General features: G+C 38.6%; 1 protein-coding gene across 1 annotated transcript in view; it reads left to right on the top strand.

Annotated features, from left to right (window-relative positions):
• Window positions 1-966: 966 nt before the first annotated feature.
• Window positions 967-13,020, top strand: part of malrd1 (MAM and LDL receptor class A domain containing 1) — a 68,225-nt gene continuing 56,171 nt past the window's right edge. The window contains exons 1-7 of the mRNA XM_012853172.3: window positions 967-1,144; window positions 2,671-2,799; window positions 2,899-2,987; window positions 4,970-5,134; window positions 7,745-7,841; window positions 10,485-10,616; window positions 11,796-11,948. Coding sequence (XP_012708626.2) covers window positions 967-1,144; window positions 2,671-2,799; window positions 2,899-2,987; window positions 4,970-5,134; window positions 7,745-7,841; window positions 10,485-10,616; window positions 11,796-11,948 — 943 coding nt within the window. The remainder of the gene's footprint in view (window positions 1,145-2,670; window positions 2,800-2,898; window positions 2,988-4,969; window positions 5,135-7,744; window positions 7,842-10,484; window positions 10,617-11,795; window positions 11,949-13,020) is intronic.

Genomic DNA, 13,020 nt, shown 5'->3' with positions numbered 1-13,020 from the left:
GATCTCGAGGCAGACGATGAGGTTCAGTTAAATTCTTCTGGCCATATGCCCTGGAGCGGTTCTCAGATGAGTGTGAAGGGATCCGGGAGGTGAATCCATTCTCCTGAGCCTGTGGCCAGAAGTTCTCAAGCAGATTGTAAAGAGGACCGCTCCCTCCAGATTGACGATCAGTCTGTGCATCAAGCACCAGCGTTGGTGTCTGATGGCATGGAGTGGGAGATAGACTGCTTAAATCCCCCGTTTGCAGTAATTGCAGGGCATTGCACCAGTCTATCATAGTGAAGAAAAAGTTTAGCCCAAAAAGCAAAGCTCTCATATAATGTTCTGTCCACCACTCAAACACTACCTCTGGTCATGAGATACAGATGATGACCAAAAAGAACAAGATCCCGGAGGTAAGCGTCTGCTGAAATCAGCCTCAGAGATGAGGTGAGGAGCATCAAGATTCAAACCTGTGGTACAACCTGGGGAGCTGCTGGTCCTCTACTTAAAGGAGTCAGTTGAAGTTCTGCCATTTGTGTGGAAACCTTGGGGGCAGACCCAGAACCAACTGGACTACTCGTCAGCACCTTGGGATAGACGAAATGATGGATAGATGGATGGATAGTTCAACGATGGAGCAATTTTCTGCTGCTCTCAGTAAATGAACATTGAGTATTCATAATACACAAGAGGGTGGTTCATCTATAAAACAATTACCAGCATAATCCAAAAACTTTTTTTTTTTAATCCTAAACTGCTTTTGCTGTCCCTTCCTGTTGTAACATAGCAACCTTATTGCGTAACAGCCATAAAGAGCATTTACTGCCTTTTACAACATGCAAACAACAGGCAAACAGTATCAACCATAGCTCAGTCCATTGCGCATAGAGGGGCAAACGCAACCGCACGTCTTCCTTCAGTTACAGCAGCAAAATGCTCCAATTGGAGTTAATAATGTGTTTTAGGTAATAGAATAACCAGCCGATGGCGTTACTGCTTGGCACGGCGTGGCTGCTTTTGGCCCAAGGTGTGCTGATCAACCCGGTGTTTGTCACCGCCTGCTCACAGCAGGAGTTTACCTGCAACGAGGGATTCTGTGTGCCTTTGGACTCCGTGTGTGACTTCACCGACGACTGCGGAGATGGCAGCGACGAAGAAAACTGTGAGTTCACTGTTTCAATGTGACGTAATGGACAATCATTTAAAGACCGGTACGTAATGAATGAATGTCAACCGAGACAGAGGAAAAAAGACAAGTACGGCTCATAGTTTGCTGACTTGATGAACCAAATTTAGCAGCAATAACTTGTAGTAGTCAATGCATGGATGGACTTTACTTGTTGCTGCTTCAGTTCATTGCCATTTGGAGTCTTTTTTTATTTAAGCCCAACTCTCCATTGTCTACACAGAATTTCAGTTGGGCTGAGGTCTGGACTTTGACTGGGACATTGCAACACCTACATTGAGCTCTCTTTAAGCCCTTCTGTTATAGATCTCCAGCTGCGTTTGGGATCATTGCCCAGTTGATCCCATACTTTCAGTCAAGTTTCATCCTCCAGACAGTTGGAAAGATGGCCTTACATTTGACTGTCGAATGCTGTAAGCTCCCATGTCTTGTGGTTGCATAAAACATGCCCAAGTCATCAGAACTGACTTGGAGTGCCCTGCATTTAGTACCATTCATCAGTTCTGCTGAAGAAAAGCATCTCCACAGTATGATGCTGCCAACAGCATGTGCTATTATAGTTGCCTTTTTCTGAATGTCTATATGTAAAATATTGGTCGTATCTGACAGGACCACCTTCTTCCTGATATCTTTTTCATTGCTTGTAGTAAGTAGAAAACTGTCTTTCTTTCAACAGTAGCTTTCTTCTTGCCAGTTTTCTGTAAATCCCAGATTTGTGAAGTTTACAAGTAAACTAGAGTCTCCCACCTGGGCTGTGGATCTCTGCACTCCCTCCAACATTACGATGGGCCTCTTGGCCTGGTGGCTTTTTTGAACAGTGCTCTACTTGGCCGCCTGTCGATTAAAGCGTACAGACGTGTCCTTGTAGGTTTCAGCTGCTTTACCTTTTCCATTTCCAGATCATGAAAAGACTAATTCCCTCTTTTGATGTGAAACCTTGGGATGTTGTTTTATAGCCTAACTGTGCTTTAAAGTTCTATAGTGTAACTTTATCCGTGACCTTAGTGCCGGGCACCTTGATCTTCATGATGCTGGGGTTTTTTTCTCCAATATTTTCCACATAACATCTGAGGCCTTCACAGATCAACTGTATTCATATGAATATAGATTTGCTCACAGCTCAACCTTAGTCTTTGAAAGGCAATGGATTGCATTTGATTTTATTTACGGGCATTGAAAACAAAGCCGGCCACAGTTTTCTGTTTTTTTACTGCAGAAAATCTTTCAAAACCAAGTATTGTTTCCTTTTGATTGTGTAACAACAACCATAATGGATTGGATAACAGGTAAGGGCTGGTTATTGTTGCTGAAATTCAGATGCACAAAGATGTTTGAAAACTGATATGACTAGAGGTTCACAAGAAAAAAAGAAAAAAGCGACTGTGGGAGAAAATGTCGGAGAGGATTATGTTAAAATAACTTTAACCATAATCTTTCTTTCATTAAACATCTTTTTTAAATGAAAGAAGGTGTTTAAAATAAGTGAGTATTTGTTTTTACAGGTTCTACGTATACAAGATGTGATTTCGAGGACGGTTTCTGTGATCTGATCCAAAGCTCAGAGACCCTCTTTGGATGGACCAGGACAGCTGAGGCCCCTGGACTTAAACAGGGCCACAGAAACACCTCAGGTGGGAAGAGCTGACATTTCTATGTAAAAAAAAAAAAAAGATTATATGAGTCGCACACTTTGTCTTTAAGTGTATTCAAGTGTTTCTTTTGACCCTCAGCACATTTTCTGTCGCTTTCACCCACTGGAGGGAAACAGACCACCGCAGAACTGATGAGTCCCGTCTTCCTGCCGACTCACAGCTGCCAGGTAGCCGTCTCACGGAGCTTCTACAAAGTCTTCAAAAGTTTTGAATTTAGTTTCAGCATTTTCCAAAGGCAAGGCAAAGCAAATTTAATATGTATAGCACATTTCAGTACAGAGACAATGCAAAGTGCTTTACATCAAATATAGTAAATAAAAGCAAGTAGGAATAAAATGTAGAAACAAAATAGAACATGGGAAAACTTAAACTAAAAGCAAACATTAAAAACAAATGTGTTTTTAATCTTGATTTAAAGAACTCAGCCATTCAGCACTTTTACAGTTTTCTGGAAGTTTGTTCCAGATAAGTGGAGTATAGGAACTAAATGCTGCTTCTCCGTGTTTAGTTCTGGTTCTAGGTATGCAGAGTAGGATGGAGCCAGAAGACCTTAATGGTCTGAAGGGTTTATACGCTGATAACAAGTCTGTGATGTATTTAGGTGCTAAGCCATTCAGTGATTTAAAGATTTACAGACGTATTTTAAAGTCTATTCTCTGAGATACAGGGAGCCAGTGTAAGGACTTTAGAACTGGGGTGATGTGCTCTACTTTCTTAGTCTTAGTGAGGATGAGGGCAGCAGCGTTCTGGATCAGCTGCAGCTGTCTGATCCACTTTTTAGGCAGACCTGTGAAAACACTGTTGCAGTAATCAATTCGACTAAAAATAAACGCATGGATTAATTTTTCCAGATCCTTCTGAGACATTAGTCCTAATCCTGGAAATGTTCTTCAGGTGATAGAAAGCTGACCTTGTAACTGTCTTTAGATGCTTTTGGAGGTTCAGGTCTGAGTCCATCACTACACCCAGATTTCGGGGCCTGGTCAGTGGTTACTAGCTGAAGCAGCTAATGCTGTGTGCTAACTTTTGATCTCTCCTCTATTGGTCCAAAGATTATTACTTCAGTTTTGTTTTTATTCAATTGAAGTAAATTTTGGCACATCCATGCATTGATTTCTTCTAGGCATTTACTCAGTGCTTGAACTGGTTCATAGTCACCCGGTGACATGGTGATGTAGAGCTGTGTGTCGTCTGCGTAGTTATGGTTGCTGATGTTGTTTTTAATGATCTGAGCTAGAGGGAGCATGTACAGTATATATTGAATAGAAGGGGACCCAGGATGGACCCTTGGGGGTCTGCGATGTGGTAGATAGATCGAAATATTAGCTGAAGAATTAAAACTTTGACATTTCAAGATGTAGTAAAGCACCTGATTTCCGGAAAAAAAACAACAAAAAAAAAACATGTCTCGTTGTAACTGAGCCATTATTGGAACAAAAAAGCTCAAGGCTTCCTTACGACCAGATCATATAGTTCTTGCTTTGGCAAGATGACCTTAAGTTCTTACTGCCTTTAAATGAGATAACAACAGTTTTAGATTTAATTTTCTTAAAATGCCAGATTTTGTTATCACGAGAAAACAAGACATGGAATCTAATCATAACAAAATAGGCTAAAGATGTCACTATCTCAAGATAATCAGAGAAAAAAAAAACGCAATGCAACAAGAGAATCTCACTGTCTGATTAGTCCAAGATATTAAATAGTTTTATAAAGAAACCACAATTTTGACATAAAAAACTTATGTATATTTTTTAAATGGTAGGATCATTTGTCTTTTTCTCAAGATAATGAGAAAATATCCTGTTAACAATAAACCTTAAGATATTATCTTGATCTTGATTAACTCACTTAGTAAATCAAATCAAATAAAATTAAATTCAATTAAATAAAATTAAAAATAACTTAAACATTGACCGGACTCTTTGCTGTTTAGGTTCCTCAAATGCAGTCTTTATTTCTTTTAGGAAATTCAGTAAAATAATTGTATCATCATTGTTTATATATTAAAATGTGGGTGGGCTTTGGCCCACCCAGGCCCACCCATGGCCACGCCCCTGCTCCAATAACATAACATAAAGGATCCCTGGTCTCAAAGTATGTGTAGCTCCAGCTGTACTAAAAACAATATGTTTTTTCTATTCATTAGATACATTTCTACCACTATGTTGTGGCTCCACATGGAGATCTTCAGATGCTGCTTCAGCCTCATTTAGCGGGTCAGAGCGCTGAAGTCTGGAAACACTCCACACAGCTCCAGACGGAAACATGGCAGCGGGCAGCGGTTAACATCTCCAGCAACCAGAGCTTTCAGGTCTGTCACAGTTACAAAATTAGCTCACATGGCTGTTTGATTTTAAAAGGGACATTGCAGCTTTAATTAGCTGGGCAATGGGAGAGTATGCTGGGTGAGGTACTGACCCATTTGGACCCCTTAGAGACCATCTGGATGTGAACCTGCTGTTAGTGTCCTTTCAATATCTTCATAGCATGTCAGAGTGTCACCTACTCTCCCTCTCTGCCTCTTAACCATCTGCATGTCTGCAGGTGATAAAGAGAGGTCACATCTGCTGACGTTCACTTTCCGCTCCATTAATTCACTTCCTGTTTCAGTGACATTGGTCAGCATGTTTAAGAACTTGATTTCACTGTGAGGCATAAAGAGCTGCAGATGGAGTTTTTAAATTTTATTTCTTTTTTAATTAACTTATTTTTCAGAAATTTCTTAAAGGATGACAAATGAAACTAATTGTCGTCCTTTTGCCTAAACTGGAAATTGGAAACTGGAATCATTTACTAAGGAATTTTGTTATTAAAAATTATTGTTATTATATCTAGTTCCTTGTAAATGTATCTGCTATATATGTCACTTAAACTTTTGCAAGTTTTCTCATGTCCCACAAACTCAAATGCAGTCCAAGTCCAATAAAATACAAATAAGTTTATGCTTGCAATGTGACAAAATGTAAAAATCGTCAAAAAGTTTGATTAATTTTGCAATAATTTGCATACTACAATAAAGTATGGATACATTAATATTGCTGGTATCAATTGCATTGCATTTAAAAGTTCTTTCTCCACTTTTGTTAGAAAATAAACTTATATAATCTACTTTGGGCTAAAATGATCACTAGTTTAGAACATAACAACGAGACAGCAAAACTGCAGTAGTGGAGTAGTGAAAGCCTCTCTGTCCAGTCATCTCAATGTGTTTTTAATTGATTTAATGCTGATTAAATTCTGATTTATTTCTCTGTTCTGGCTCTGGAGATTGTGGAACCTGCAGCTTTTTATGCATTTGTTTTATGTTTTTATTTGGCCTTAATGTTTTTCCTGTATCAGGCAACTCATTGCCCTATATTTCTGTTTTTAATCATCAATATTCCTCTTTGGTTTTTGCTTTTTTGCATGTACAGTCATATTCAATAAAGTTCCTTTATTTCAGTAACTCAATTAAGTAAGGATACACATTATATAGATTAAGATAGACTGACTATGTTTTAAAGCCTTTATTTCTGTTGATTATAATTGTTTCCCCTCCGCTGATTAAAACACAGTATTTAAAATCTGAATGTTGCATCAGACCAATAAAAAAAGCAATATCTTTCATGCAGAAATGGGGGCTTAATGTAAAGTATGTTTAATACTGGTTTAAAATTATTTTTGTTGTTCAAAAGGTACTTTACACTGCAAAAACAGAACTAAAAATAAGTAAAATTTTCTTGAAATCAGTGTATTTCTCCTTGATTTGAGCAGGTAAATAAGATTATCTGCCAATGGAAAGAGTAATTTTAAAGGCATACTATGCAACATTTTTCAGTTAATTAATGTGTTCCATACTGTTTTGGATGATTAAATGAGTCATTTCAGGTCGAACAAAGGTTTTCTCGGCCGCCCTGGGGGTCTGTGGGGGAAATACCGTACTTGCAATTGCAGGAGCACTCGGCTCGCACACACAGAAGTCTCGCTTTACGGTGAGAACTCCATGTGTTTTTTCCCTGCCATTCACTATATGCACGCGCGAAAGCAACAACAAAGAACCGCGTGTTAACGTTAAATAAACATGCAAGCATATCGAGTTTTATTATTATTATTATTAATATTATTTGTTTTTTTATGTTGGCGAGACGCTACCGCGGCGGCCGCGGCGAGGCGGCGGCAGTGGCTGCGGCTTGGCGAGGCGGTGACGGTAGCGTCTCGGCAACATAAAAAAAAAATAAAAAAATAATAATAATAATAAAACTGGCGAGGCGGCGGCGGCGGCGGCGGCTTGGCGAGGCGGCGGCTTGGCGAGGCGGCGGCTTGGCGAGGCGGCGGCGGCTTGGCGAGGCGGCGGCGGCGCTGCCAAGATAGCGCTGCGGGAAGCTTGATGTTCATACTTTCACTGTGTTAGTCATTGTTTGTACTGCCGTTTTTTCCACTTTTCGTTGCGTTCGCCTGTCTGCTAAGCTCAAAACAACCGCGCCTGGCTTGACGGGGAAACCAGAACAGCTGAGCATCTTTACGACAGTGCACTTTTACTTTCGCCCTCTGGGGGGAGCCTCGCTGAAAAATCAACCCGGTTGCATAGTATACCTTTAAGCCTAAAATAAGATAATTGGATATAATGCACTTGAAATAAGTGGATGGAGATGAGTTCTTCCTATTTTAAGTGCAAAAATGCAAAAATCTTGTTCCTTTGGCAGATTATCTTACTTACCTGCTCAAATACAGTACTAATACACTAATTTCAAGAAAATTTTAACAAATTTTTAGTTCTGTTTTTACAGTGTATATTCTAACTTACTGAATATGACTGCATTATTTTGTGTTATCTTGCCAAGAGGCTGACATGTCACTTCTGTCTGCTTTGGAATAAACAAATAACATAAATCCGAAGCTGAGCCGGATGTGTGCCACACCTTTTCGCTGTTTTCTCTTCCAGATTGTAATTCGAGGGGAACTTTCAGCCAGCAGTGAAGCCTCTGAGGTTTTAGCCATTGATGATTTATCTTTCAGTCCTGGATGCGTGATTCTGCCCGGTATTACCCACCTTTCTCACACCTCACCACACACACTACACTACGAGTTCAAACTTTGACATTTTGAAATATCAGCAAACATAAACATAGCACCGGGACCTATTTTTTGTTTGTTTGGAATACTGATTAATGGAAGTGAGGCCATTAAAACACCCCAGATTTAATTTATACCAGGACCGAGTCATAACCGAGTCAAAAAAATTGGGCTCCCTGCACTTTCTTTTCTGGAACTTAAGGATTGGAAGTGATGCAAGGGGGGAATTTTATTCTATGAATCACACTTTATTTGACATTTCCGACACGATTTTGACACAGTTATTCACTGATGCACGGCTGCAGAATCAGTCTCTAGGATTTTCACAACTTATCCATCATTCAGGGTTCCTATGACGTCTGAAAAAGTATCGAAAAGGAGAACAATCCATTCGTCCGTTTATCCATTTTTCTATTTTGTTGTAAAATCAATACTGTGACTTTAAACACATTTGTTTCCCAGAAGATTTTTTTAGGGAACATTTTTAACAATTTTGATTAGGAAGTGGATGGGTTTCATTAACTTCAATATAAATAAATGTGTAGCTGTGGTTGTCTGGTCTGGATGATTCATTAGGGCATTCATGTTGTGATTACAATCAATAATTAAGCTTTCTGAAAGGTTGTCGTTTCATTAAAATATAAAAGAGCCCTTTTTATTATTTTTAATAAATTAAACATTTTCTAAATTTAACCTATATAGATTGCTGTACAAATGCAGAGTAGGGTCACCGTGTTTAGCATTTTTTAACCCAGTGCACCATGTTGTGTGCATATTCTGGCAAGTGTGATTACAACAAGTGTATTTAGCATTTGAACTCATTACTTACATTCTTCTCCCAGGGATTAGCTGTGCAATTTGGAGGCGTGGGCACATCTCCTCAGCTGGGAGCCCTATTCAACAGGCAATGCAACATATACTTATCTGTGTGTGCAAAGAAGGCTCAACATTGGACATTCTGGATGCTTGAGGAAACTCTTTTTGTTGCAGCCAGAACAATGGCCCCCAAAGGCCTTTGCAGCATAAATGTGTGTTGTTGGACTGGGGTTAGGGTTAGAACTTCTTCAGCTTATCTCCTGATTAAACCATGAAAGGTCACATGACCTATGTTTTCAATAATCAAGAATACCTGATTGTTCTTTATAGAGCAATGTTGTAAAAAATGACCAATTCCCTTACCAATAAAATTATTTTAGAAACATTTATGACAAAACTGACAGGCTCAGGAGGCTAAATCCTCTTGAGGTGTCTTGATGTTGGAGCCGGCCCACCGACGTTTGTTTAAATAAGGAACATCTGAAAGCACAATGCACATGCCCACCCTGCTATCAGCAGAGGGGCACAAATACTACGGCCCCAACCTCAGATCGTCCAATCAAAATTCTGGAATTGCACACGTTACGTTTACATTCTGCCGGATAGTGTGCAACAATTTTATTTGTATAGCACATTTCAGTACAACGACAATGCAAATGCTTTACATAATTAAAACATTGGAAACTAAAAACAGAATAAAAGTAAGTAAAAAATCAGTTCATATAAAATGTAGGAAAATGGAAACTAAAAGCAAATATTAATCTAATGTTGGTTGTTCTTGCTAGCTCATTGAAGGATTGATGTGAATCTTTTCTGTTCAATAAATTAACAATATCACTGTGTATTAGTTTTTTTATGTATAAACATTTAATTACATTTAGTTTATATAAAATGGATTTTCTTGTGTGTTGGTTTATGCTAATTTATCTGTTTAATTTAACATTGATCAAAGTGAGGTGGTATGCATGACAAAAAAATTATTTGCTGCTAATGGGTGCTGAGTTTTTGTGCCCCACTTAAGTTATCGTGCCAGAGACGCCCCTGCACATGACACAGGACTATGCAGCCACAGCGGTAATAAACTCATGCACGCTCTATCAAGCACTTCAGGAAACCTCTCCAAGACCTTTATGTTAATTTAATCTATTAGAAATCAGCTGTAGTCTCTCTTTATTTAATGGCTATCATAGCTCATAGCCACCTTCTGGATGATATTTGAAGTCGTGGTCATAGTGGCGTCTAAGCACCGTCTGAAAAAGGCCACATTAACTGATGTGTTCATTTGTATTGCGTAAATATGTTTATGCTCTTTTTACCTATAATGTATCTAAACGGTCATTATTGGAATAATATTTACTCAAACTGAAGATTTTTTGAGAGGGACCAGATATTTTCTTCAGTTTGACAAAATTTTACTCAGATAAATAGATTCTAAAAATGGCATACAATTAAAAGATCAATTTCTGAAGCCAAAAAAACTTGGCAGTACCTCTGATGTATTTCCAATGCTCAGAGCGTGCCACTGAGTTAATTTAAGAGATGGAGTCTTAGCTGTACTATTGATCAAAATCTAAAACATTGCTGCACATTTAAGTCAAATGCACTTATTTCACTATGGGTACCACTGAGCGCTTTTATGCTGATTCGCCCTGTTCTCTCAAGAAGATCTTTTCATCATAAAGTTGACTCAAACCAGTCTGAACATCTCTTTGTGGTACGAAATGGCTTTTTTATGCAGATATGGTGCATCCGTTAGTTGTATTAATATCTTGTTTTCATTTTGCATTTGTCAGAGGCCAGGGTCCCCAGTCTGCCTCCCTGCCCTCAGTCGTGGTTCACCTGCTCTGGAGGGGAGTGTATCGAGGAGAGCAAAGTTTGCGACTTCACACCTCACTGTCCCAATGGAGAGGATGAAGCCAGCTGCCGTAGGAACCACTCTAGCGATACTTTGAATTATTCACATTTCAGTGCCTCAGAGAAGTGTTTTGCGAGATTTATCCGTCACCCTCTGTTGCCCTCAGACTTCTGTTAAAGTGTGCTGCAGCTCCGATGTTCTGATATGAGCTGGCGGGGAGTAGAAATGGTTTATTGGTCTTTTACCTGCTGCAGGTAAACAAGCAAAGGGTGACACAATTAAGAAAATGCTGCTGAGAATAGAAATAAAACACGTTTTATCCTTCCTCAAGCAGTACTGGCTGACAATATGTTGTTGTTTCTACGTTCAGCTGTGCATCTTTTCCTATTTCTGCACCATTCCTTCCTGTCGTACACTGAGGGTGTCCTTCACACTGTGTAATTCAGGTTAAACACTTATTAGATTAACAAGCATACTTCAATCAGCCAAAATTCAAGATGACTGCAATGCTACTTTATCATTTGTTTAGCTGCTAATTTAATCTATGCATTTTAGGTTTCTGAATTAATGCAGACAAATATTAGAAAGTGGATTTTTTTTAATCAAATTAACCACCTTTGCTTATTTCACGTTAACTTAAAAGTGTGGTATAAATACAAGCACAAACATCCTTAAAAATAAAAATAAATTCACAAATCTTATTTTTTTTATTATTTAAAATGTGTTTGAATTTTTGTGCACTGAGCACATGTAAAATGTTTTGCATTTTTGTGAGCACAGCGTGTATAATTTTAACGAAGCACAATGGTTGAAAGAAAACAAACATATTATTAAGCTTATGAAAAAGTACAAATGCTGAAAAATAGCACTCAGTTAAAGAGACTTGAGTAAATACGATTAGTTACTATCCACCACCGATTAGTTTGGATTCAAATGTCTTTTTTGAGACTTTGATGCCTAATTTGACCCAAAAGTCTCATTACACAGTCCTCTTCCAGCTTTTGATCATAATAACCCATTTTAAGCATCGTAGTAGTGAACATTCAGTAGATAAAACCTTCTCTTCTTAAGCAATTAGGTCCAGCTGATTTGATTTGTGTTGCACCAATTAACAACTTAAGTCTTCACACAGACTGCAAATGGGTCCAGTTAAGCCTAATCACATCGTCTAATTATTTTAAAACAGTGCAGAAGGGCAACATCCTTGCAGTCATGTTAGAGTCTCGATGTTTTCCCTTTTCTGTCTCAGCCTCCGAGTGTGACTTTGAGGACGGCTCATGCGGCTGGTATGAGCTCACTCCTGGAGACGGGTTTGACTGGATCAGAGGCTCCTCTGAAAAGATACCGCCGGACTATTATGATCACCCACCCCTGCCGGACCACACTACTAACAACACTAAAGGTAGAAGAAATGTGAAGAATATGCACAGGTGCTGTGGATGAATTGAAATGCATTGAGCTCAAAGTATCTCAACCAAAGGTACAGGAATGAAAACATAAATAATAAATCCCAAACTAAGATGTTGTGGAGAAAAATTGTCAGTTTTTTTTTGTTTTTTGTATATGAAGATGGTAAATGTTAAATGGACTGAACTTATACAGTGCTTTTCCAGTCACACGGACCACTCAAAGCCCAATACTCCTTTTATCTTTTGTGGATGGACCTTTTCGACCATCTCAATAGCAGATACCATAAGCTGAACCCATTTTATTAATTTACCACAATATGTTACCGTCTCTTATGCCTCATTACAACTTCCTGCTTCTTTCCTGAACAGATCTTTTTTTCCATCTCACAGCTTTAAGAAGTGTTGTTGATGGCTGTCCCCAAACAGGCACCATCTGTTGTTGTTATTATGATTATGGTGGGAAAATGCTTTGCAAAAGACACCTGTTAGGTTTAAAATGGGAGCCTGCGAAGAAACCTCACAGGAAACAGGGATTGTTGCATATTATATAACTTTTTAGAATATGCTGCAATATTATATGTTCTGACAATCAGTTGGTTGTTATTCTTTAGAAGGTCTGAATATTCACAAAGACAGCATCTCTTATGTCTAAATACATCTTCATAGACTGCCATAGAGTGTAATTTTGTTTTTGTATCAACAGAAAACTACACAGTCATTTATACTAATGTTTCATAATAGGTTTACATTCTCACTTGTGAATAGATTTTAGATAAAAAGCATCTGAAAAGTACACAAACATAAACATAGTTCTAGGTTTAAACAAAATGAAGATTTGCTTGGAACCTGTGTTTGTTGCGTTCTAACATCATACCATTATTCTAATCCATCCATTTTCTAACACGTCTTTCCTTGTGGGGTCATGAGGGTTGCTGGTGAATATCTCCAGCTGTCAATCGGCGTCGTCATTCTAATGTTATGCAAAATTATATTTGACTGAATTGACAACCATATTTATTTACAGCTGCAGTTTATGTACTTTCACACGCTTGCCTACTAAGTAAG

This window comes from Fundulus heteroclitus, chromosome 21 (genome assembly GCF_011125445.2).
Source record: "Fundulus heteroclitus isolate FHET01 chromosome 21, MU-UCD_Fhet_4.1, whole genome shotgun sequence".
In the NCBI taxonomy this organism is placed as follows: Eukaryota; Metazoa; Chordata; class Actinopteri; order Cyprinodontiformes; family Fundulidae; genus Fundulus; species Fundulus heteroclitus.
The sequence above is the reverse complement of the archived record's forward strand: the minus strand, read 5'-3'. Positions and strand labels throughout refer to the sequence as shown.